This window comes from Dunckerocampus dactyliophorus, chromosome 10 (genome assembly GCF_027744805.1).
Source record: "Dunckerocampus dactyliophorus isolate RoL2022-P2 chromosome 10, RoL_Ddac_1.1, whole genome shotgun sequence".
Lineage (NCBI taxonomy): Eukaryota > Metazoa > Chordata > Actinopteri > Syngnathiformes > Syngnathidae > Dunckerocampus > Dunckerocampus dactyliophorus.
In genome coordinates, this window is record NC_072828.1 from 15,814,131 (window position 1) to 15,841,713 (window position 27,583).

At 39.8% G+C, this 27,583-nt stretch overlaps 2 protein-coding genes across 3 annotated transcripts in view; one reads left to right on the forward strand and one right to left on the reverse strand.

Moving 5' to 3' along the window:
• The window catches only part of si:ch73-63e15.2 (protein strawberry notch homolog 2), a 77,011-nt gene extending 73,810 nt beyond the window's left edge, over positions 1–3,201 (reverse strand). The window contains exon 1 of the mRNA XM_054789075.1: positions 3,055–3,201. The gene's annotated coding sequence lies outside the window, so the exon portion shown is untranslated. The remainder of the gene's footprint in view (positions 1–3,054) is intronic.
• Positions 3,202–11,486: 8,285 nt separating this feature from the next.
• Positions 11,487–26,369, forward strand: tm6sf2b (transmembrane 6 superfamily member 2b). Of its 2 annotated transcripts, XM_054790978.1 has the most exons (11): positions 11,487–11,630; positions 11,777–11,911; positions 13,503–13,606; positions 17,730–17,827; positions 17,949–18,052; positions 19,670–19,752; positions 19,939–20,063; positions 22,344–22,445; positions 22,525–22,617; positions 25,822–25,941; positions 26,064–26,369. In XM_054790978.1, exons 2-11 carry the CDS (start codon positions 11,832–11,834, stop codon positions 26,298–26,300), a joined length of 1,146 nt encoding a protein of 381 aa, XP_054646953.1. In that variant the 5' UTR covers positions 11,487–11,630; positions 11,777–11,831; the 3' UTR covers positions 26,301–26,369. The 2 variants fall into 2 exon arrangements, with proteins under 2 accessions (XP_054646953.1, XP_054646952.1); XM_054790977.1 differs by lacking the exon at positions 11,487–11,630 and having other exon boundaries at positions 11,655–11,911.
• The last annotated feature ends 1,214 nt before the right edge of the window (positions 26,370–27,583 follow it).

The window sequence follows — 27,583 nt, forward strand, 5'->3', positions numbered from 1 at the left end:
TACATACTACCGTATATTCAGGTGTATAAACCGCTAATTTTTTCTTAATCTTTGAACCCTGCAGCTTACAGAGCCGTGCAGCTAATTTATGGCTAAATTCTAATCTTGTGACATCTCCTTTACTTCAGAACTACTACTAATTGTTTAAACACTGTGCCTTTGCAAGTCAGTGAGGAAACAATAGATCAATCACGAGCTATCAGTGCACTCACGACAAGCTTGTCAAACCATTGGAAGTCAGTATATACAGTATACCAGCACAACAACATAACAGTCTGATTCACTGTGTCATCTTTCAAAGAACACTTTACTAACAGCACTGAATTCATCACACAGCAACTTAATACTCAAAATGTGTATATTCAAATATACAAACATGTCCCGATATGACTTTCAAATTTAAAAAACAACATTTTAAAGTTGTCCCATAAGGCATTGCGCCTGAGCTACATGTTAAGACTGCCTATTAAGGAATAATATTCGATGTTCATTATTTATTCAAGCCCAATTTTAATATGCCATTTTACTTATTGTTGCATGTGCTTTATTGGAGTGTTTTTTTTTCTTAATAGAGACAGAGAGACAGGGTCTATTTTTTTATGTTTTTAGTTATGATTGTGGTTTTTATTTTAGTGCAATTTTTGTTAAAAGAGACAGTCAATTTTATTTTCATTGGGGTTTTTTTTTGTCTTTTTAAAATTTAGCTTGTTATTATTTAGCTTATTAAGCGCTTGACATTCCAATTACAACGTTAAATACGCTTGAGAAATTAAAGTTTATTGCTTTAGATACGATGTACTCACATTATTATGCCATACAATTAAAATGTCCAATAATTTGTAGGACAATTATTGTCATGCAAAATTTGCTAACGTGACAGGCATGAAATACATAGGTACATGAAATCTGTTCGTTTGCACTTGAGTCGCATTCATAGATATCCAAAGACTAAATGACATTTGTGGCGTCCTCTGCTGACTGCTCTGGAAGACATGCTGGCATACATGTAATACAGATATCCTCAATTTTATAATAATTAGACAAATGGTCAGTGACTTATAGGTAAGTCGCTAAGGCCTGCCCATACTCCCGCAAAGATGTTTTGTTTGATGGTGGCCATGTTTTTCCAATCACTCTTGCTCAAATTTTACACAATGTGTTTGTCCTCTAAAGGTGTGTACCAAATTTTGTAGCAATTTGGCCATACACCCTAAAGTTACAATGGGGCTGTTGTACAGCATATTTAGCTGTGTGATAAATTTCAAATCAATCCAATTTATAGGCTCAAAGATTTGGATTTAATAACAATGTTACCATGTTTTGTATTTGTCAGCATATTAATAGCACAAGCAACACAGTAGGGGTGCATGTTTTGCCAATTTTAAACCCTTGTGTGTGCGCTGGCTCAGGAATAGAAGAGCTCAACCATGGTGTGTCCTATTGTTGACAGTTATTGTACATTTTACATTACAGTAGTGGTCAACTTACTTTTACACCAGTGTGACAGTTAATGTTAAGAAGTGGTGACAGCCTCCTCATTTGACAATTAAATGAATTGTTTTACTATTACAGTGGTTGACTCATTTTTGCACTGTACGACAGTTAAGATGTTACTTCAGACGTGCCTGTCCAGTCAATTGAGCTGCTATGATGGTCACTGTTTGACCCTGGAACCGATTATTCCTTTTTTCTATGATTTCCTATGGAAAAATTGTTGAAATATGGAGGTTGGTCAGCATTCACAAACAGATTGTGCTGTACCATAAGCACAATATCAACTACCGTACACGGTGGACAGATAACAACAACAGTTTAAGGAAATAATTAGTGAATTAGTCGGTATTTCTGCAGGGTATGGTTTCAGGAGCGAGACAGATGATGTTGCTACAAAAGGGATGTGGCAAGAAATGACACAAAGGTCACTGACCAAGTCATTGGGTTAAACAGCACTTGACAAAAAACTGTATCAGTAAGGCAGCAAGCACCTATGTGTAACTAACCTTGCCAATATACTACACATAGGCATGTAAGGAGGTACTGTACATGACTTCATGAGTAACTCCTGAAAACATCTCCCAGGGCTTGCATGAATCTTATCTTGATGGAAAACAGAGAGATTTGGGAGCGTTTATGCAACGAAACTCTTCACTTTTCTCATCCCCTTGTGCTCTTAAAGGCACAGCAGGGCGGATTAAAGGTATTTACATAAAATCCAGTATCATTACAACAAGAATGTTTCGGCCAGAAGCGGTAATGCTTTATAAAAGATAGTATTCATTCCAACATTTCTGTCGTCAAATAAAATTAAGCCACGTTTGAGAAGTGAGCCACATCTGTTTACACACCGCACAAAGGAAGACTGCGTAAGCTATACATTACAGTGTCACTCCTGGTAGCCGCCGCGCGACAAAAAACCGACACATTTACTTCAGGTTTTGCGGCCAGGCTACTTGATCAGCTATGAGTCTTTCAATTTTCACTCCATGGGCGGTTAACTGTAGAACTATGGCTTCGAAAATTAAGAATACTGGTCGTACTGGTGATAATTAAATATGCTAGCTTGGTTAGCACAGCTTGTAGCAGTTTTGGGTATGTTCGTTTTGCGTACTGTGGGATTTAGCGTCGTAAAAGACTAGTATAGAATAGCAATGTAGTGTCCACAGACGCGCGAGTGTAAATTTATGGACAGAATGTATCATTACTATAATATTTTATTTGTTTGCTTATCAGTGTTATCTGTGAATGTTACTACGTAGTAAATGGAGCTAGCTTATTACACGGATGTTAGCTTACTGATTTGTAGCGATAATAATGTGAATATATTCTAACAATTAATAACAACACTTATAAGACTATTGATACTTCTGTTTTAAACATCCACTGCGTCACAAAACAAATTAATCGCTTAAACGCAGGCCCAACCAGATAACACCGGCATAACTCGATGTCGATAACATGCGCTCCTAGGAGAGGCTGCCCAGGACGCATCTTGATACAAGGCAAAGCGCCGATGTGTCGCCTGCGTTTTCAACAATATTCACCAATTTAACTAACCTTTTCTTGGCTTTGCTTCGTCCCAGTCCGAACCCTGAACACACCAGAAGATGTCGAACCTCGACTCGCGTCAAATCGACGGAAATACAGGATTTTATCCAACTTATTCCCCGCTAGTTGTTTTCTCTACTTCCTGATTGAGAAGGTGCCATTTTGAATGAATATTTCCGCTGCTGTCGTCACGAGCTCAACTAGAACAGCCAAGAGGGGGAAAAGGTGAAAGAAAGTAAAAATAATAGTAGCCAAGGCAAGCTTATTTATCGAGCACAATTTGTATACAAGGTAATTCAAAGTGCTTTACAGAAAAGAAGGGGACCATCACCTGATAAAATCATTCCATAAAAACATAGTCATTCTAAAATCATGATTCCATAAAAACAAATAAATTAAAATTATTAAAATTGAAGAGCGCAGATAAAATACTTTCAGTTGTCATATGCACTCTTGAATATAAGTGTTTTCAGCCTGGATTTGAACATAATTGCCAAAATTGAGGGTTGTCTCACAGCTTCTGGAACACTGTTCCAGATTTTGGCAGCATAAAACAGAAACACAGCCTCACCGTGTTTAGTCCTGACTCTGGGTACCCCCAGGAGACCACTCCCGGAGCTTCTCAGAGCCCGAGATGTTTCATGTGGTTCTAACATGTCAGAGATGTACTTTGGTGCAAGACCATGAAAAGACTTGTACACAAGCAGGCAACAGGAAGCCAGTGCAGAGACCTGAGTACTGGACTAATATAGTCATATTTCCTGGTTCTAGTGAGGACTCGAGCAGCAGCATTCTGGATGTACTGCAGCTGTTTTACAGCTTGTTTAGAGAGGCCAGTGAGAAGGCCGTTACAGTAGTCTAGCGTGCTGGAGACAAAGACATAGATTAGTCTCTCTAAATCTGCCTTAGACACTATTCCCTTGATTTTGGAAATGTTTTTTAGGTGATAAAAAGCTGCTGATGTTATTGACTTAATGTGGCTGTTAAAGTTCAGATCTGAGTCCATTACAGTATTACCGCCAGATTACTAACCTGATGATTAGGTTTTAGAGAAAGAGCTTCAAGGCGACGTTGTATAATAATAAAACTAATCATGAATTATTATATTAAACACAACTAAATAATAATTGAAGAAAAGTAAAACAAATAATGACATATCACATTTTTCGCTGGGCCTGATGTGCTTTTTAAGCCTAGAACCAATTGAGAAAGTAAATACATAAATATAAATGTCATTATAAAGATAAATATATTTTTATATCTTTTATCTTAATAAAGATTTGTACTTAAAATGTATATTCCAGAGGCTGCACGGTGGCCTAGTTGTAAGCATGTTGGCCACACTGTCAGCATATCGGGAAGACCTGGGTTTGAATCTCCGCTTGTGTGGAGTTTGCATGTTCTTCCTGTGCGTGCATGGGTTTTCTCCGGGTACTCCGGTTTCCTCCCACATTCCAAAAACATGCATGTTAGGTTAACTGCCGACTCTAAATTGTCCATACTGTAGGTATGAATGTGAGTGTGAATGATTGTTTATATGTGCCCTGCGGTTGGCTGGTGACCAGTTCAGGATGTACCCCCCCTCTCGCTCGAAGTCAGCTGGGATAGGCTCCACCATACCCCTGCAACCCTAATGAGGGTAAGCGGCATAGAAGATGTAACATCCCAGGTTATTATATCCTAGGCTATTTTATACTTTACACCCTCTGTACACTATATCAACAACGAATCACACTGTCACAATCATATTACGAAAAGAGGTAGAAAATAGCTTAATCCCACTTTATGGCTAACAGTTTATTATTTGTATACCGTATATGTTCATGCAACATTGTTATAAGAAAATCCGCCCATCCATTTTCTATACCGCCTGTCATTAGTGTCACAAGTGAGCTGGAGCCTCTCCCAGCTGTACTACTTTTCTTTCAATACATCACTTAAGACTTACTCAAAACTACCAAACATCCTATCATTTAAAGATTTTAACCCTTCAAATGCCAGTAAATTTTGAAATTTGATTTAGTTATTTTACGAACCGCACGGTAGCATGTTGGCCATACAGTCAGGATATCAGGAAGATATGGGTTCGAATCTCTGCTGGGCATCTCTGTATGGAGTTTGCATGTTCTCCCCGAGCGTGGCTTTTCTCCGGGTGCTCTGTTTCCTCCCACATAAAAAGAACCCAACAAAAATCATACATGTTAGGTTAATTGGAGACTCTAAATTGTCCATAGGTATGAATGTGAGTGTGAATGGTTGTTTGTCTATAGGTGCCCTGCGATAGGCTGGCAACCAATCCAGGGTGTACCCTGCCTCTAGCCCGAAGTCAGCTGGGATAGGCTCCAGCATACCCGCGACCTTAGGGCGGACAAGCGACATAGAAGATGGATTTAGTTATTTGTTACGAAACACAAATGCACACAAAAAATGTTTGAAGGAGGATGGGGATGGGGCTTTGAAGATGACTAGTCTTGGATATGTCAAAGATTAGCCGTGCAAATGATTTGATTGTGTGTTTTTCATCTAGTGCCAGATACTCCCACTGATACTCCCCCAACAGCAAAAAACGCCTTATTTTTTAATGTCACAATCATTACATTATAAAACCAGTCTTTCATATGTCAAAGATTATGAACTAAATTAATTAGATTGGCTTGGTATTTTTTATATAGTGTTGATTATAGGAAAACTGTACTTTTTTGGAATTTTGCCCATCATCCACAATCCTTATGTGAGACATGCACTTTTTCTTTTCTGTGTGTTGTAAAGATGTAAAAAGTCAGCTCATTACTGCACGTAATGGGAAACACTTATTTCGCCTATAAAGCTTGCTGAAAAAACCCCAAAAAAGCGGCAACAACTCCCCATTTACATACAATGTGATGTACATATTAACCAAGCTACAGCGACATTGTTATTCTCAATCTTCAGGATCGGGATCGACCATATCACGTTCGTAACTCTGAGCCACACTCCAACATGGTAGGTGGAGTAAAGCGCCTCAAAGCTGGTTGCTACTTGACTCGCGCCACTCGCAAGAAGAAGAAAACGCAACACCACAATAGAGACATGTCCACGGTGTACCGAAGTTTCACGTTGGACGTTGGACATGCGGCCCCGTAGCTACAGCGGTAGTTCCCTCTCACTGTACCTGGACTGCTGCATCATGGTGAGGGGAGCTTGCACGGGAAGTGCCGCTCTGGTTGCTTATAATAGGGACCTTACAAACACTACTAAACATGTCGAAATGACGGCGAAAAACCTTGGAAACTCATTTGTTACAGAGCGTGAATGGGAGCTATCAGGGTTCGCTTAGTTTAGCTAGTGCAGCTGTGTGTGTGCGCGACTCAGGCTGGATGAGTATGTTGGAAGAGTATATTTTCACTGTGTTGTGCTTTACTGCTTTAATGTAAGGACCATTTTACATTGCCCACTGACGATGTGCAGGTTCCGAGTGAAAAAAGACGAGAGGCATGTTTATTTTGCACCCAGCATAAACCGCCAACAGTCATTCTCAACACACACAACACATTCCGGCCTTCAAAATAAGAGCGCTCTTTGTCACATTTGTCATTGTTGTAATTGTGTAAACAAAATAAGGGTGTCATTCAAATATCTTACATTAATAACGCGATTGGAATGACATCTGTGACTCCATCTTGCTTAACCACAAGCACGGGCATTACAGTTTGTTGAAGATTTTGTAGCAATATGTGCTGAGGCTGACATCCCATTATTAAAGTTAGCTAAACTAATTTCTCAATTATTGGACACAATGCCCCAATGAAGTATTGCATCAACAAATGTAAGGATTTTTGCATTTTATTCACGAACCCAAATAGCACACACTCTATGCTGCTAAATAAGTGGAAAAGGTAAAAAACTGAATTAAAAAAAATTTAATTTGGGAAAAAATAAAACAGATTTTATAGGGCCCTAAGAGAGTTTGTTAAAAAAAGTTATATATTCTAAATCACACCACAAATTGATCTATAATCATATCAAATGATTAGTCCTACCCTAAATGTATTCTGCATGCCCATTTTTTCCACTTTTATCTTTTACTGGAAGGACTTTTATTGGATCCTTTATTGGATTAAGGACCTGACTCACAGATGTTATTACAAAAACCCTACAAAAAAACTATCAGTATCTGATCGGATTGACATCGGGACATCCTATTATCAACATTGTTACGCCGATTGAACTACGTTGCTGGCACATTGACACTTGGCCAGTGCCTCAGACCTCTATCAACAAGGTAAGGCTACATATTGGCGCTGGCGACACTGCAAGAGAAAGACACGTGTTCATGTCTCACATAAAGATTGTGAATGATGGGAAAAATTCCCCAAAAAGTGCAGTTTGAAAGACTATTACAATCAATCTTGACAACACAAATCACAACAAAAAAACCAGTAGGAAAAAAACTATGACATAATAAATGACAGACCAACAATGTAAGTTTAAATACAATTTAGGAATTCAATTTAGAAATTATCTCGATATTAAATAAAGATTTTTCTCCTCTTTCAGGTCCCATTTTTGCATCTATTGGTCCATCCCACATTATTGAACAGTGCTGGAAAAGCTCCAGTTGTTTCCAGCAATGACACACATTAGCGTGCGCGCACGCACACACACACACACACACACTGCTTTCCTGGTAGCCTCCCCCCTCCCCAAGAAAGGAGGCTGGTGGGAAGCACACCCACAACAACACATTATGTGTGTTTGTCTGTTGTCATCATTGCAGACAGAACCTTTGTTTGTTGATTAAAAATGATTAGTTGATTATAAATGATTAGCATGTTAGCTCCTCATGACATCCGTTGCATTGTTTAACGGTTGGTTCAGCACAATAACACAGTTAACTGTTCCCAAATAATAAATTATGCTTTTAATGTTTCAATTGGGCTGGAATTATCCCTAAAGCCAATAAATGTGCAATTGAAGGTCATTCAGTGTGCAGCACCTTTGACAAATCCACAGTTTGTTATGAGGTTTGCTTTGCTGCCATCTAGTGGTTCCGACGATTAGCACGTCTCTTCATTCACGCCTGCCTGTGTCTGGCTATCCTGACCTAACAGGTTAGGGTTAGGTTCCGTTTGCTGATTTATTAACATATTATGCTTGTCCCTTAATATTATATCTATGACAATAGAGTAGACAAGGGGGAAGGTAAAATAAAAATGTAACGATAAGAAATAAAATACAAAATAAAGACACGCTAGACCCATTTATTCAATTAAGTATATTTCGTATAACATCCATCCTTTGTCTATGCCACTTACCGTAATCCACACTAGGGTCACGCGGTATGCAGCCTATCCCAGCTGACTTTTTGTGTGCCAGCCAATTACAGGGCACACATAGACAAACCAGTCACACTCACATTCCTAACATGCACGTTATTGGACATGTGGGAGGAAACCCGAGTACCCGGAGAAAACCCACGCATGCACGGGGAGAACATGCAAACTCCACACAGAGACGCTCAACGGAGATTCAAACCCTCATCTTCCAGATCTCCTGACAGTGTGGCCAACATGCTAACCACTTGGCCACCGTACATTGTGTTTCATATATCATTAAAGTAAATATAGAACATCACACAACATCGCTATTTTAATTTTCCTGTATGATGCAGTTATTATTTATCTGAGTATGTCATAATGCTTTTATCGTGTAATTTGTTCCAAGATTAAACTGTCACCAGGGGATGAGATCCTGCCCCAAGTGGAGGAGTTTAGGTACCTTGGGGTCTTGTTCAAGAGTGAGGGAAGGATGGACCGCGAGATCGACAAGTGAATTGGTGCGGCGTCTGCAGTGATGCAGACTCTACATCGGTTTGTTGTGGTGAAGAGAGAGGTAAGGCAAAAAGCAAAGCTCTCAATTTACCAGTCGATCTACGTTCCTACCCTCACCTATGGTCATGAGCTTTGAGTAGTGACCGAAAAGACAAGATTGCGTGTACAAGCGGCCGAAATGAGTTTTCTCCGTAGGGTGGCTTGGCTCTCCCTTAGAGATAAGGTGAGAAGCACTGTCATCCGGGAGAGACTCGGAGTAGAACCGCTACTCCTCCGCATTGAGAGGAGCCATGTCAGGTCGCTTGTGCATCTGGTCAGGATGCCTCACGGACGCCTCCCTGAGGAGGTGTTCAGGGCAAGCCCGACCGGTAAAAGGCCTCGGGGAAGACCCAGGACACGTTGGAGAGACTATGTCTCCCAACTGGCCTGGGAAAACTTGGGATCCACCGGGAGGAGATGGACAAAGTGGCCGGGGAGAGGAAAATCTGGGCCTCCCTGCTTAGGCAGCTGCCCCCGCGACCCGATCTCGGATAAGCGGTAGAAGAAGATGGATAAAAGAAACTTTATTAAGCTTACAGGCAATGTTTTAAGTAACAGTTTAACATTCTTAACTGTCATACAAGTGTAAAAAATAAGTTAACCACCAAACTTAATACAACTAAAATAAAGTAAAACTACTCACCCCTTGAAGTTGCCTGGCAGACATAACAGTTTGTTGGCAAGATTGCTCATTTATTTATTTAAAATAGGGACAGTACATATTGATGAACACATACATGATATGTAAATATGCCAGATTCTAGCCAAAGACTAATGTCCATTTGTTGTCCCTGGAAAGATTGATGTCTAACACAATAAGACACAGTTGAAACAGTTCAAATGCAATATAACACTGTAAACATAGTAAAACATAAATAATAACATCATAGACCAAGTCCAGGACCACAAGGCTGGCAAACAGCTTTTACCCACAGGCCATCAGGCTCCTCAACGAAGCACTTGCACACGCCGCACGCAACACACGCACACACTCATAGCACTTTATTTATTTATTTATTTGTATTATTTATTTGTATTAATGTCTCTTCTGTTGTTGTTGCTTAATTTATTGGTATATATGTTTATGTGTTTATGTTTCTTATGTTCTTATTCTTTCATTTGTTTTCTTTCTTTTCTTGGGAGAATGAACAGAATAAGATTTTCATTGCATGGTATAACTGCTGTTGTACTATGCACATGACAATAAAACTCTCTTGAATCTTGAATCTTGAATCTTGAATAAACATAATAAAACGCTTGTTAAAGACACTTAAAACAAAATACTTGTTGGATTGTACAAATAACTGTGCGGGACTGCATTGTACATTACATTCCCAACACAACAACCAGCACGAGACACTCTCGGAACGCACACAGCTAATTGATATGACTGATGCAAAGTTGTGACGTGCACAGTCCAGAATAAAGTACATTGGCTGTTGTCATACTTGCATACTTCTGTACTTATTAGCCATTATTCTTTCAGCTATGTGCTATTTATGTTGGCATATGCTTCCATTTCATGTTAGTCATTGGTTATTTAAGAGTGAGTAGTTTTACTTAATTGTAGTTGTATTTAGTTCAGTGGTACCTTAATTTTAGAGATGTATGACCATTGAGAATGTTAACCTATTACATAAAATGTTGCCTGTACAGATAATAAATGCACGTTAAACATTTAATGTCAGGCAATGTTTTCAACATTTTTACATTATTCAGGTCAAAAACCAAGTTAGCTGCTGAATTAAATAAAACAAAAATTAAAAGCAAAACTACTTACCCTTTGAAGACGACTGACAGACAGGTAATGTTCACAAACAGTTAATGGAAGAGGGAATAGCCAACAGTTTGTTGACAAAATTCAGTGCTAATTTCATGCCAGTCATTAAAGGGGGAGTACTTTTACTTTATTGTAGTTTTATTGAGTTCAGTGGTTAACTAATTGCTACATTTGTATGATGTACGTAAAAGAATGCCGGTAGAGATGCGTATTAACTGAAAAGGCAATGTTTAACATTGGCATTTTAACATTCTTAACAGTCATGCAAGTCTAAAAAGTTAATCACTGAACTAAATCAAACTGAAACAAAGTAAAACTACTCATCCTTTGAAGTTGTTTGACAGACACGTACTGGAAGAGGGAACAGGAAAAAGCTTGTTGGCAAGATTGTGTGCTCCTTTCATGCTCGTTATTAGCCATTTCTTTTTTCAGCCACAGTATTTTTGTTGGCATCTGCTTGGTAAAATGAATTTGTGTATACTATTTATATTTAATGAACTGTATTAGTGTCATGTGGATGTGATTGCACCACTGTCCTTTGTTCCATGGTTATGTAGACACTTTTCTTCTCTTTAACGCCACTATCATCCAGTACTCTTTTTCGGTGGCGTCAAAAAAAAAAAGCCAAAGAAAAAACAAAACACATTTGTGGAGTTAATCCGCTAGATGCTCACAAGATTTGCGGACGTGAGGCAAGTTTTGTCTTTTGGACTTTTGAAGTATATTTTTGTAGAAAGTGCATACCACTTTTAGAGGTTCCACTCCATCAGCTTAGAAACTGGATAGCAGGTCTATTGCTCGCTGATACGACTTATGCAAATGTCTGACCAGATGAAAATTGCATAACTTTTCTCCCCAAAGCCTCTTTGTCTTTCTGACACTACTTTCCCAGTAAAGGCCAATCCTGCCTCAGGCCTACTGAGGTTTAATTAATCCTTTCCAAGAGCAGCCACAAGGTACGAGCTTTCTTTGTTTGACTCATTTGGCATTTCCCATTGTATTTCTCCTACTTATACATGTACAAATGGTTACAGTTGCTGTTGAATCTTTTATTTTTTGTTCTTGTTGCTGTTTTATCGACATTTCGCTGCGTTTTCCTCAGTGCTGTGGGTTCTACTACTGGGAATCAGGGCTACACGGCTTTTTGAACTGAAGCGATGGAGACTTTCGTCTTTTTATTTTCTTTTTCTGCCCTTGGCATTCTCTATGCCATGAACACCATTCCTGCACTCCAAGAGTAAGTCACGACCTCCATTGATTTCCAGCCTGTTCAGTCTGTGGTTTTATTATTGAATAAACGCTGCTAGGGTTGTTTACAGAACAATAGTTACGTTATTTTCAGTGGAACGCCTACAAAAATGCTGTGGAAAAAATGCCTGTCACCTGTCATCATGCGTGACATCATACAAGATGTTATGAGACTTCTAAATGAGTCTGTCTGCTAAGTACAATATGAGCAATAGAATTATTTAAATAGATAAATCTATACATATATATATATAAATAACTATTTATACATGTCTAAATATCTATTACCTAAACTGCAGGGCATTCACTGAAAGCAGGAGATAATTGGGGCTGCTATTTATGAAATGTGAAAACTCAATATATAACAACTTTATTTTTCATTATTATTATGACAATTGTCTTGCAATTAGAGCTGCTTGGATGTCAACCAGCCTCACGAAAAGGATTGTGTTCAACATTGAAGGTTCCACTATACAATATGATGGATTTGTGTGGTTTGAGGATCATGCACTGGCTGAGATTGTAAGGACTTAGAAATGTATTCCTTTGTGTGCTTTACCTCCAGTAGAGGGCACTCTCTACTCTGTAAGACCAACTGAAAAGACCAGTCACCACTGATACCGCACGATCACGTTCCTTCAGTTTATCTCAGATAGATAGATAGCTAGAATGCGTTACATATTTCTTTTCAATTTAAAGCCAGGCACTGGACCATATGTGCTGTGCAAGTATACCAGAGTGTTCATGTACATGACATTGCTTTGACCTTTAGGCACTGTACTGAAATATTTACAGTGTCAATGCATGCACACGCAGTATGCAACGAGACTTAAATAGACAAAGTCAGTGGTTAAGCACACGCTCAAACAAGCTCTTTTTTGACTGTGGACATTGGCAATCAATACAGACTGCAGCCAAGAATGAAGAGTGAAAGCCTCTTGACATGAAATATACCCAGTGCTCATCCCACTCTTCAAACAAACAGCATTGTGTTCATAAACCTTTCTGTGCATCCATTTTCCTTTCTTGGGAGTTTTCACACGGGTGTAGCGATGTTGTTGTATGCTTGAAGATACCGTGAGCACATTTGTCTTTTCCTATTGTACACATGCACTGGTGCATTTGGCCTTAGCTCGCTTGGCTTCCTCCCACTCCCTCTTGCAGTTGATTGATTTAGCCTCAAAGTGTGCTACAAGCGGGCATACTGGCCAGCGTGTTGTCAGCATCAAAGGATAAATACTGCAGAATTTAACAAGGTAAAGATGGTGCGGCGTATTTGTGAGACAAGGGTCACCTCTCTGTGAATCAGATGGCCGTACGATGATACAGTGGTTATATCATGTTAAAGTGAGTTCTCTCCCTGACTAAAAGTGCCTCCACCCCAGTTACATTTCTCTGTGTTCTTGTATGCTTGCCACCCTCTGTGCCTCCCTCCATCATTTACTAGCACTGTCAGGGTAGACTGGCACAGCTTCCATAAGGGGAACACAATTAGTGTGAAGTAGAAATCAAAGCGAGATTGGTGTTTAAAAGCTGTGCAACATCTGCAAATATGCATAAATGACGTGTTGCTTTTACAGACCACTCGTGATCCTGGTGATTGGCATTGCTGTGCTGGTGTTCGTCTTCCTGCTCTACCTCATCATCACTCGTGGAAACAGACCCAAAGACGCCCTATTCTTTGGTAATTTCAATGCATTTATCTTACTTGTCATATGCAATGTATTTGCACATCACATGTGGCGGTTTTTCACAGCCCACAGAGGTTAATTAAACGGTCCGCGTGATTATTTTGGGCCCAGCTGCAAAAAAGTAAAAAGGATTTCCAACTTTCGCAACTTTGCGTGCCAGAGTCAAAACAACTAATTGCATTCTGTGTGATTTCACCTGATATGCTGAAAGCTGCTTATCATCGTCTGGCTCCAGCAGATTAGCTGGAATGTTCTGTGACACGACTGACTCAAACTCTGCCGGCTCAGGAACCTCACCACCCGCACACTGAAACAAAAGGTGTATCTACAGCTGAGCGTCTAAGGTTGCTTTTGTTCATATTTACAAATCAGTGTTTCCGATTGGAAACAATGAAAAAAGAATCGTTTTCAGAGTTCAGTGGTCATCGTCATAAAGGTCTATTGACAGTACACACACGTTTTCAGTAACATTTGAACCATTCTGTCATACAAGTTATAAAGAAGTTAACCACTGTGTAAAATAAAACTAAAGTAGTGTAAAACTACCCACCCTTTGATGATACATGAGGGGCTTAGGTAGTGGAGCTAAAGATGGTCAAGAATCTTAACTGTCATGCAAATATCAAAAGAAGTTAACCATTGTATAACAAAACCAAAATAAAGTAAAAATAAAATCTATCCATCCATCCATTTTCTATACCACTTCTTCCTCATTAGGGTCGCGGGGGCATGCTGGAGCCTATCCCAGCTGACTTCGGGCTACAGGCGGGGTACACCCTGGACTAGTCGCCAGCCAATCGCAGGGCACATATAGACAAACAACCATTCACACTCACATTCATACCTATGGACAATTTAGAGTCACCAATTAACCTAACATGCATGTTTTTGGAATGTGGGAGGAAGCCGCAGTACCCGGAGAAAACCCACGCGCACACGGGGAGAACATGCAAACTCCACACAGAAATGCCCAGGGGAGAATTGAACCCAGGTCTTCCCGATCTCCAAGCTGTTACTGTGTTGGCTAACGTGCTAACCACTAGACCACCGTGGGAAAATAAAATCTACTACTATGTATTTCCAGATTCACACTTTTTTTCCATATTTTGGCTGGTCTTGCGACTTATTGTGCAACTAACGTGTCAAAATATATACCGTAATTTCTGGACTATACAGTGCACCGGTATATTAGCCACACACACTAAATTTCAAGAGAAAAGCAGATTTGTACATGTAGCCACACTTGTTTATAAGCTGCAGGTGTCCAGATGGTAGGCGGGACTTGCGCACTAAGCCAAGAAGCCACGCTCACGGTAGCTTCTCTTTAGCTTTCTTCCTTGTATTTGATCTGGAAATCTTCAAATTCCGCCATTTTTACATATGAAAATGTTTAAAATGATTGGAATCATACAGAAAATACATTTACAATACAGTTAAATTGACAAATATTAATATTTATTTCATGTTATTATTTGTTTTTGTACTTTTCATCACGACAGGTGAGGCTCTCCTCACCTGCCTCACCTGCCTCCACTGGCTGTCACTGCATACCATACAAGTGTAAAAAAGGTTACCTGTTGTATAACAAACTAAAATAAAGTAAAACTACTCACATTTCGTGGGTCTCATTTTCTACAGCTTGTGCCCGAAAGCAATGTTTGTATAGTGTCCCCGTAATAGAGGGAAAGCTGAGACCGGGTGTCTGTAGTGATAGAGACACATAATCCCTTTATCTTACATGTCTGATGCCAGTGATAAACTGGTTTGTGACAAGGATTAGGGGGATGTTTGTACACCCGAGCGACAATATGTGTTTTTGGCCTTGCGAGTTGCAGTGTTTTTTGTTTTGTTATGTGGTCACTGCACAGCACATGACATATCAACAAATGTGTCTTCAGGTACTTTTCTTACAAAGGTAGGTTTAAGTAAGCACTATGGCAACAGAGACAAGTAAAAAGTTACCGGTGCATCTAACAAAAAAAAAACGATACAGAATCAAACCTCGGGGTGGGGCGGCCATATTCCTGGACCAGCTGGCTTGAGACGGAACAATGCACCCAACAGCAGTGCTATTTATATATGGAGGAAGCTCAGGGCTGTTTGAGATTCAACAGAACAAATCGTGCACCATTATCTGGCATGTACAGTCGTTTTCTGTTGATGGGTTTTTAGGACAGTGCTTAATAGTTAATCAATTATCAGTCATTCCTGATTTGTCTCTCCCTCTTTCAGGAGATGTTGTGCACAGTTTTGTGTAATATATTCTAAAGTAGTACAGTGCAACCCATTTGTCACGTTGTGACACTTTTGAAAATTGCTTTCGTGAGGTGGGCAGTGTTACAGTTATCGTAGGTTATGACTGTTGGGTTAAAATGAACTATTGCTACTAATTCTGGAGGAAATAGTTCAGAAATATGGAACTCATAAAAAGTTTATTTGGAGAATAAAGACGAAGCCTGCGTGTCATTCAAGTGTTTGTTTTGCTTTCATCTGAGGTGAGTTCTTTAGAATAGACTGTTTACCGTAGACCAGATGCAAATAACGCCTGCAGCCTGTCTCACTACTCAAGGCTTAATTTATAATAAACACCTTTGTATAAATCATTCATTAGCTGCTTGGAGATGATGACTAGCTGTGGTAGAAGCACACCCCTTTCACAGCTCACATTTCGACTCACAACAGGTCTAATTGCTTTTGTGAGCATTCAATGCAGTGCAGGCTAATTCACCAACATAGCTTATTGATGCACTTGGTGATATTTACACCCACGCATCACCTCCTCTAGCAGGTCATGTGCAATGTGTCTATAGTGTCTATGCTGACATTCAAGAGGTGTTATTAATGTATAACACCTGGAATATTTAGACACGTCCTGTCACCAGAAGTTAGCACTGTTATAATTGAGGAAAATGACGTATTAATATCTTGAGGGCTAGAATTTCATCACATTTGTTTGAGATTGGATCTTGTGGAGGTGATTTATTATTAGCATTTCCTGTTTTTTGGATAGGCATATTTAGTTGCCATGCCACAGCCATATGCAATGACGAAAACTCCAATGCTTCGCAGTCTAGCATTGCCTATCTGGCTAGTATACGTAGGTCAAATTTAGCAATTGTGCAACTAGTCTAAGAAAAGTTACATTTGTCGCAATCCTGGAAATTGGTTGAATCACCCTAAAATTACCACTTCAAACCAAAATACCTGATCTCCTGTGAATTTTTGGGCATAAGTCCATGAAACAATTTCATGTGGCCGGGATTGTCTGTCAGATTTCGTGTCAACGGAACATTCTCGTGGCATGGGGTAGTTTTTTTCAAACTTTCTAGTCTAGGGAGTACTATGGAGCGAGTGACAAGAGGGTGTGTCAGCGATATCTACAATACACTTTTACAATTATACATCCATCCATCCATTTTCTATACCGCTTCTCCTCATTAGGGTCGCGGGGGCATGCTGGAGCCTATCCCAGCTGTAAAATTTGGAGAGGCTTTTAGGATGCATGCTAAAACTTTGCATTTTCGAGTCCATGTATGTTTATTGAGTGCTATATAAATTGTGGATTGTAGTGGTGGTCTAGTGGTTAGCATGTTGGCCAACACAGGAACAGCCTGGAGATCGGCAAGACCTGGGTTCGATTCTCCCTTGGGCATTTCTTGGGCATTTCTTGGGCATTTTTGCATGTTCTCCCTGTGCGCGTGGGTTTTCTCCAGGTACTCCGGCTTCTTCCCACATTCCCAAAAACATGCATGTTAGGTTAATTGGCGACTCTAAATTGTCCATAGGTATGAATGTGAGTGTGAATGGTTGTTTGTCTATATGTGCCCTGTGATTGGCTGGCGACCAGTCCAGGGTGTACCCCGCCTATCGTCCGAAGTCAGCTGGGATAGGCTCCAGCATGCCCCCGCGACCCTAATGAGGATGAAGCGGTATAGAAAATGGATGGATGAAACTGCAGTGTACCCACTTCCTCTCCAGGTGCAGAAGTTAAAGTTTTAATTCTACGTTCACTAACCTGTGTATTAGAATGCATGCTGAAACACTTTTCCTTCCGTTCTCAGTTTTTTACAGCAATGAAAGGAAATGTGTCTCAATCTTCATACGTGTACTTTGCAGTTTTTGCAGAATTTTCCTTTACTTGTGTCATTGACCTGACCAGTGCCTTGGAGTATGATGGCTTCATCTACGGCTTTATGGAGTTCTATCGTAAAACAGTAGGTTTCCCAGTGTGTAATGGGTGTAGTGGTAGTGGATACTATTTGCAAATAAAAATATACAATATACAAATACAGTATGATCAAGTTGGTTGAGAATTTGCACATACCTGTGTTTCAGGGCGAGCCTTACCTGGGCACGGCCTACGCCATCATGATGTGTTACTGGGACGGAATAGCTCATTTTATCATGTACCTCATAATGATCAGCAGGATAACGGAGAGGTGGGTGTCAAGTGTGTACAGAAATAGTGTGTCAAAAATGCCTTCCTCATTCCACATCAAGTGTAATGAAACATGAAATTTACAGTGTAAACATACGGCTAATATGGACTCATTAACATCTGTTGCGTACCCATTTGACCTTTATGGCCTTTACAGTGATATACACTCGTATTCAGTGGTGACACATGAACAATCCAATGAGGTCCATACAAGAGGTGAGGGGGTGGGGAAGAAGATTAAAGAGTGCCGTAAGAGATGCCACAGTTTGTGTTCCTTTTGAACAGTGATTACATTGCAAAATGTATGTGATAATAATTAAAAATAAATTAACCATGAAATAAATATATTGTCCAGGAAATAAATAATGAATAATTTGGTTAAATAACAGCAGTTATTATTGATATGATTAATATTCATTTATTATTTATTATATCTAATTTAAAGAATTTATGGGAAATTAAATATTTTTATTCATTGTTTCACATTTTAACAATATCTGTAAATTGCATTATATAGATTTAATTTTGGCACAAACAAGTCCATATGCTCCATCTGCCACTAGTTTGTCATAATTGACTGTCGAGCAAAAAGTAGCGAGGGAGGAAATGACCAAGAAATAACACCCCATAGTCATCTTTACACTCCTATTATTCTTTGTTGACGTCATATTGCTCAACTGTACTGCGCAGGCTATGGGATCACTACAGGGACACAGGAGATTGCCGCCGCTTTAAGCATAGCATGCTAGCGAGCTAGCTAGTTAGTTACTAGTTAGCTTATTCTAAACTGAAGAAAAGAAAATTTAAAGTGTTTCAAACGGCGTGGGGAAGAAGGACAAAGTAAAAAGCAAAAAACTTACCACTTCCACGTGGAACAGGAGGAGAACCTTTTTTCACTATGTCATGTCGCACATGCCGGGGCTGACTCCATCCAGCATGAAGGTAATGTGTATCATGTCTCATCAGTGTAACATTACTGACACCTAGTGACCAGAATACTACATATAACTTGTCTTTCAATATTTTTTGATGAATAATAGTCCATAGTCAGCCACAAAATAGCGGTCATTCATTAATTAATACATTTTCCAAAAAACATGATAGAGTGAGGGGCGATGTTTGAACCGCAATGCAGCGAGAGACGACTGTATTTCAGTTGTAATGTTTTATAAAATAGTCATACGTGTCAGTACTATTTATAACATTGCCATCGGAAGAGAAACTAAATGAGAAAGCACGCACTACCACAGTACATTTGCATATTCAATCTCAAAATGGTGGGGCCACAGAACATTCTTACTTCAGCAACTATTTTGTCATCATCTGTTATGACCTTAATGAAAATATGCATTTCATACAGGCTCGTGCTAAAAAAAGTTAGCGTTTTTGTTTGTTGTTTTACAGTGGAAGTGAACACGCACAATGTCCTCCAGCATACTCCGCACTATTGGCTTGGAGTGTAAACACAACACAGGCCCCTAAGCAAGTACAGTACTGTACTGTAGTTCCCTTGCATGTAGCCTACCAAAGTGGTTGGTGCCCCACAAGCTGTAAAAAAAAAAAAAAATCACAGATGTCTTTAAAATGCCCTGTAAGCGTCTTCTGTGTTTTCTCCTAGCAAAGGGCACCGAACTCTGGGCCTGTTCTGGGCTGGCTCCCTGTGCGCCAACATGAGTGTCTTCATCACCGGCATTGTGGCAGGTGATTGTCAGCCGGCTTTCAGCAGTCCCTAAATGACAGTCTCTTACCAGGCCAACATCTGCACTGTCACACAGCATCAACATTACATGCACACCTGGCTTAAAGCATCTGTTGTGTCACAAGATCAAACTCAACTACACTGAATGGCATGTTGGTCTCTATCTGTGTTATCACCTCACCTGGCAGGGAAATATGGCTCAGAGATCTGTCCAGCCTTCTGGCTCAACTTCCTCTTCCTGTTGATGCCTTTATGGGGAGCGCTCACACTGTTTACTCGGCCCAAGGATAGACCACTGATTGGTGGATATAATGTAAGTCTGACACAAGGATGCTCATATTTGTATGGATTAAACTGTTTGTGTGCTGTTTGGTTGTATTGTGTATTTCTATTGTGCAACCGTCACGTTATTACTGTATATGACAAATACATGTTGGGCCCCTGTGCATGTGAATGTACGAGCAGAGCGTAGGCTTCGACTTGGTGGATTATTTTGAGTCCTTTCTCAATGTGGCAATCATCGTTACCAACTCGCTGGAAGAACTATCACATTCATTATCTGACACATATGTCCACCACCTTGTGCATGAGCAAGTGGACCGTGAGCCTTGACTTTGTGGATTAGTTGTGTCGTTTTGGTTATTTTCATTGTGGAAGACGGCGGTTGTCATTGATAACTGCCTGGAGGAACAATATTATGAATTATTGGACATGTTGACATGATGTCACATCTGTGCTTATGCATAAGCAGGCGCACTGTGGGCTTTGATTTTGCAGATTGTTTTGAGTTGTCCGTTTTTTGTGTAAAATGACGATTATGATAATTAGGTGGCTGTCTGAAGGATTGCATTAATTTTATGTCGTGTATGTTACGCGCCTATGCTCTTGCATGAGCTATCACACTGTGGGTTTTGACTTGGTAGATTATTTTGAATTATTCTTGCTAGTTCTAGTATACAAGGTGGTGGTTAGCATTAATAACTGGCAGGAGGAATGATCACTTTTTGTGTTTTTAGTTTTTTCTAGTGATCTTTGTGCAGGGGGTGAATGGCCATAATGTATCATCCTAATAAGTAAAAATATATATACACTGTGTGCACAATTAATAGGCAAGTCAGTATTTTGACCATATTCTCATTTTTATGAATATTTTCCAAACCCAAGCTGAATAAACTTGAATGCTTATTGGGTTTAAGCATACCAGGTGATGTGCATGTGTGTACCGAGGGAATGTGTGGCCTTAGGACATCAACACCCTTTATTAGGTGTGCACAATTATTAGGCAGGTTCTTTTCCACTGGCAAAATGGGCCAGAAAAGAGATTGATGAGACTCTGAAAAGTCAAGAACTGTAAAACATTTTCAAAGGGATGCAGCACTCTTGAAATTGCCAAGATATGAGGACGTGGCCACAGAGCCATGGTGTTCAGTGCTCAGAGACATGGCCAAGGTAAGAAAGGCTTGAAATCCGACCACCACACTGAGCAAGACACAAGTTGAAAGGCTGTGGCTTGGCCAAGAAATATCTGAAGACAGATTTTTCAAAAGTTTTATGGACTGAGATGAGAGTGACTCTTGATGGACCAGAAGGATGGGCCCGTGGCTGCGTCAGCAATGGGCAGAGAGCTCCACTCCAACTCAGACGCCAGCAAGGTGGAGGTGGGGTACTGGTAAGAGCTGGAATTATTAAAAGGTGAGCTTGTTGGGCCTTTTCAGGTTTAAGATGGACTCAAACTCAACTCCCAAATCTCCTGCCACTTTTTTCACACATTGGTACAGGAAAAAGTGTGCATCTTTCAAGAAGACCATGCTTTTTATGCAGGACAATGCAGTGCATCCATCTCATGCATCCAAGTACTCCACTGCGTGGCTAGCTAGTAAAGGTCTTTAAAAAGGTCTTAAAAAGATAATGACATGACCTTCTTGCTCACCTGACCTAAGCCTTACTGAGTACTTGTGGGCCCTTATACGTAAGATTTACAGTGAAGAAAAAGGTTCACCTCTCTGAACAGTGTCTGGGAGGCTTTGGTTGCTGCTGCACAAAAAGTTGACGGTCAAATGATCCAGAAACTGACAGACTCCATGGATGGAAGGCTTTTCTGCGTTACTGAAAAGAAGGGTGGCACTGATTTATTTTTGGAAATGTCAGAAATATTTTTTTCTAAAGTTTGTGTTGTTTATCATTCTGACTTTAAAACAACAAAACAACAAAAGCCCAAACCTCACTTTCACTTCCTTAAATATTCAAGTTTGAGGTTTATTAACATTTTGGATTGACCAAGAGCACTGTTAATAAAACTAATAATTAATCATGCAAATTGCCTAATAATTGTGCACACACCGTACGTACTGTATAATGTATATCAACAATATATTATGATTATTATTACAAATAAATGACTATACAATACATGTCAGCTGTAGTTATAGACCATATTTCCTCTATCCACATTTTTATTGCAATGCGAATCATAATGTAATGGAAAACAATACCGCTTGCTGCTGGAAAGCACATACCTTCTGCCAAGTGATGACCGCTAAGAACCATTACCCATGCATGCTGTGTTCTAACTTTGGCATCCTTCCATGTGCAGGCTCAGCACGCTCAGAGCATGAAGCTCATCTGGCGACCCTTGGATCTCATCCTGGTGTTACTCCTGCTGGCTGCCATGGCCTTCACAATCCTCAGAGGCCTGGTGAGAAAACATTGCATTTAAATACATATTCCAAATGGTAACAAATTTGTTGTGTGCTTTTTTCCCTTTTTCCCTGTAGGTGGCTCTAGACTCCCCAATAAGCACATGTTCCTTCTACGTGAAGCACTATGAGCCGTACTTGCAGGATCCAGTGGGCTACCCCAGAGTGATGGTGGGTTCTATTTACCATGTGCTCCACTGCGAGAGCACTATTGTTTCTTTGAAGTCATAATAAACCCTATAATGTTCTTCCACAAGAGTGCCCTTATCTCCTCCACTACACTGATTAAAGAGACACTTTTATCATTGCAGCAACGACGAATGAGGGTCGTTGCATCTGCGCATAAACCGTGTCTTTGCTTTGTTCCAGATGGATAAGCCATTATTTATGCTTTTTTTTTCCCCAGTGACCCCACGCACTTGTGTACACACAGCCTTGTCAATAGGTTATCCAAAGACATTGTCAGGGCAGCGGTCCACACACTCATTGATCAGATGGGGCCCATCGCATGCTGAGAACTTGATAAGCTAATCCTTCACACATAGAAACCCCCTCGTCAGCGTCACAGTGGGTGGGAGTGTGTGCTGCATATGAACACACATCACAGGCAGCTGCAAAACAGTGAAATGTTACTGGTTGCATAAAGCTAATATACACCGGCTCACCTCTTTATTCGACGTGTGACCGATGACTGCAGTAGCTCAGGAAAAAAAGCCTTTTGTAACAGGGCATTTATGATTGACTTTCTGACTGAACACGCTTCCATTCATCGCAAACTCAGGTCGAGAATGAAAAGAAACCCTCCAGTAAGTCGAATCATTTGATGACTTTATGAAGCGGAAAAATGGCTTTTATGAGGCAAATATTTGAAGATAAAGAAGACAGAATTCTTGGTAATGATCTAAGATGAAGTGCCAAATTAGTGCAAAAAAATCTAGGAAAATGCAAATAATGATCTTTCACACCATCTATAAAAGACCATTACAACTATTTCAGTCTTTTGTGTCGACCTTGCAATATTCCTGCTTCCAAGTGGTATCAGAGCCATGTGTTAGGGTTTTCTGCAATGCTGGGACTAAGGTGTTAAGAATCTCATACACCGTAAACGTTTTAATTATAGCCGGGAAGAGGATGAGGCTTATGAAAGCCGGTGATAGTTGGGGATGTTTAACGTTTTAATTTTATCCGATACTGGTGCCAAATCGGTTCCTTTGAAACTGGGTCTATGCTTAAATGTTGCCTGAACCGGTACTTTTAAAAAGGAAAAACATACATTTTGGCCAAAAACAATGCATTTTTATTATTACAGAATTTTGTGACATCCCAGTTGAACAGAATAGTACTTTAAACACTTGAATAATAAAAACAAAATGATAACTAATGTAATAAACTCACCAATATTAAATAAAATCCACAACAAATTGTCATAATTATCACAGCAAATCCAGCAGCATTACAGAACACGGAGAATGCGCAAAAAAACAACCTGCTTATGACGTTCAAGATTCCTGTTTTCGTGAATGCAGATTGATGACTGGTTGATAATGAGGAAGTGTTGTGTTACTGACAGCCCAAAGTAGCCGTACGGCAAAATGTGTGTGCGGCTATCAATTGGAACTGAGCACGACTGATGTGTATTAAGATATAAATGAAGTTTAAAAAGAGCATCAGACTCTGTGTTTGTGAGTTTTCCTCTGTGTTGACATTGACAGGATGTTACTTACACATTATCACCTTCAAGCACTTGTTGCAGGTGGCTGTGTCTGCATTAATTTAGCACCAAAATTAGGCACCGATAACCACTTAGTTTTTCGGTCTGGTTACTGTGTTGGCACCGGTGCGAAATAAAAAATTAATTAGTGATAATTGGAGAGAGGCTGTTATTTCCCAAATTAGAAAACTTATTATATGTAACAACTTAATTGTTTTAACTTTAATAATGATTTGGAGTGCATGATAAAGTGGAAAGAAAAATGTCGCTCTCTTTGACCATGTGCTCATTTATTAACAAATATATTGCACTACACAGCAACATCAGAACCAATGTTGTAATAGCAACAAGGAGCAAAGTGCTCCGCCAGCATTAACATCACTGATGATTTAATGATATGTATGGTATGTGTAACAGACATGAGTTTCACACTAACAGCTGACTTTGAATCATTTTAAAGCGCATACAGAGGTAGGTAAAGTTGCTAGATGCTGACTCCTTGCGATACTTGAAATGCAGGTGTGTTTTTTCAAAAGGTTGTACAATATGCCATGCGTCTTTTCATGTTATTAATGCACTGCGTGAGTCCAACTGTGTTCTTACTGTGTTTTATTTTTTTAATCACAAAACGTCCTTGCTAGCATCCTTAGCTTGCTAACAAAACAGAAACCGGAACTGGAAGTTAAGTTGCACGGCTGTGATGTCATCAGCGGTTGATGCTCAAAAATGTTAACACAAAACACGTTTTTCTAGTTTTACAATTATAGTTTTCCATACACAAAACAATTCTAAATGCATATACATGACAAATAAAAGGGATAAATGAACACTGAAGACGTGATTGTTCCCAAAGATACGATGTGCCAGCGAGATCAAACCTTCCAATTCAACACCATCTTTCCTTTTTGTCTGTTGTAATTTGTTATTTCTTGAATTAAACAATGTTTCTCACCTTCTTCATCAAAATGTTGGCACTTGCAACTTTCTTTCATTCCAATTTGGGTTATGGAGGTGAGAAACACTATTGAATTCAAGAAATAACTCATGGCACAACAGGAAATTGGCTTTGAAGAGGAACGTGTTGATTTCGCTACCACATTGTGTCTTTTGGAACAGTCACGTCAAGAATTATGTCTTCAGTGAAGGTAAAAGTAACCTTAAATGTTCATTTATCCCTTTCGTTCATCATTTGCATATATTCATATGAATTTAAAATTGTTTTCTGCATGTAAAACTATAATTGTAAAAACATGTTTTGTGATCAAATTTGTGGCTTTCTGGAATGGATTAATTGGATTTACATTATTTCTTATGGGAAAAATGTATTCCGTTAGCGTCCGTTTTGGTTAAAGTCGGACCTTCTGGAGCGAATTAATGACGCTAACCAAGGTTCCACTGTACTGCCATCTTGTGGAGTTGATAAAAACTATATCAGGAGGTTGCCTAAAGCCACTGCTGTTATGCCAATATTTTTTAACCAATTACAGACCATGGTGGTTATTTGCCTTTGCGACCACTGAAGACTCTGCAGTTAATTGAATAGAGGTGTTTATTGGACCATTGTTGGTTTTACTCAGATCCGGAATTCAATTTGAATGATTTCTCCATCATCTATTTCTTATATGTAGGATCTAATACATGTTTTATCCGCGTTTGTTTGACAGATGCTGCACATGTTCTTCTATGGACTACCACTTTTGGGAGCGTTTGTTTATGGTCTCCTCAAGCCAGGCTGCACATGGATGTCCGACTGGACCGTCTTATTTTCAGGAGCAATGATCCAGGTACTACCATGAGGATGCATTGTCAGTAAACACAAAGTTCCCCCCTTCTAGCGTTGCTTTAAAACACAATATCCACCAAACATTAATATATGAACCAAATCTGACCTCTTTGCTGTCCGCAGTGCCAGTGGGCTCACATTGGGGGATCCCTCCATCCTCACACCAAGGCTCCATTTCGCATTCCAAACGATGTCTTCTGCCACGTTCTGGCAGCCAACTTGCTGTATGCTGTCACACCACTCCTGGTGGCCTTGCGTGTTCGCAGTAACCCGTATTTCTTCCTGAAGATAGCGCCCTTCCCTGGGCAAACTGGTCTGCCAAATAGTGAGGAGAAAGATACCAAGTACAAAAACAACTAATATTAACATTGCTCAGATGTTCCAAGCAAAATATGTGATGACTTGAATTGAAAATAAAAAGCATTTTATTCTGAGAATTACAAAATATGCACTTTTACCTGACTCCTGAATGGCTTGACTTTCATAAAGATGTGTGAAGCATCACTTTATTGCGAAAGAGAGCATATTTAACTTCTATCCATCCATCCACTTTCTATGCCGCTTATCCTCATTAGGGTCCCAGCTGACTTCGGGCGAGAGGCGGGGTACACCCTAGACTGGTCACCAGCCAATCGCAGGGCACATACAGACAATCAACCATTCCCACTCACATTCATACCTATGGACAATTTGGAGTCACCAATTAACCTAACATTGAAAAAAAAACAACAACTTATGCTTTAGCATCCAGCAGCTAACCCGCTAACTAACTTGCAAAGTTAATTAACTAGATACTGTAGATCAGTGGTCACCAACCTTTTTGAGCCCAAGATCCCTGGTGCAAGATCCTGTGCAAGAGCTAGCAAAGGCAGATTTTGAGCCATATTAATGTGCAATAACTACTGTTGTGTGTGCAGGCACATTCTCTCAATTCCTCTCTCTCAACCTCTGCACGCTTGTAGCTCAACGATTGTTCCTTGCGGGGCGAGGCGAGCCGGTGTGCGTGCACTGGAAACCCCCGGCTGGGTTTTGGGGACTGGGCTCCCGGCTGGAGCTTGGGGGTTGTGTGTCTGGAGAGCGGCGAGGCATATGGGCGTGTTCAGTGGTCACTCTCCGGGAAAGAAGAGCACTGATGTAACATTCCATTTTTTTTTCTAATGTTCTTGGAATTGACAGTCCTAAAGATTGACTGGTCGACTGTGATCGATGTGTTGGTGACCGCTGCTTTAGATAGAAGCAGCTTTGACTGTACGTATGTGTTATGCTTTTGATAAAGTTTTTTTTTTTTTAAAAACAGCAGTGAAAATGTTGACCAAAGATTCGAAAGCTTTAAATATTGTATTCGTAAACAATCCAAAAGCAATATAAATATGCATAATGCAGTGAATAAATAGTCAATAGTGTATATATTTCTTTCTGCCTATTTAACAGAGTTTCCATATGCAAAAAAAACCTTGCAAAATCCTTGATATGCATTACAATTTCCAGCTAATGAACAAAATAGGCCTTTTCCATTGAGCATTGTGTGTGCACATTTCATCCTATCTTTGTATTTGCTCTCATCGACAAACTCTTTGCGTGGGTGGCTTGCTTAATGATTTCATCATCGCCTTCAAAAAGAAAAAAAAAAAAATGAAACAAGC

What these genes read in the sequence shown, in the direction of transcription:
- tm6sf2b (XM_054790978.1), top strand. Translation starts at nt 11,832, where the DNA reads ATGGAGACTTTCGTCTTTTTATTTTCTTTTTCTGCCCTTGGCATTCTC. An exon ending in ACCATTCCTGCACTCCAAGA is followed by an intron (nt 11,912 to 13,502) that starts GTAAGTCACGAC and finishes TTGCTTTTACAG; the next exon opens with ACCACTCGTGATCCTGGTGA. An exon ending in TCACAATCCTCAGAGGCCTG is followed by an intron (nt 22,446 to 22,524) that starts GTGAGAAAACAT and finishes TTTTCCCTGTAG; the next exon opens with GTGGCTCTAGACTCCCCAAT.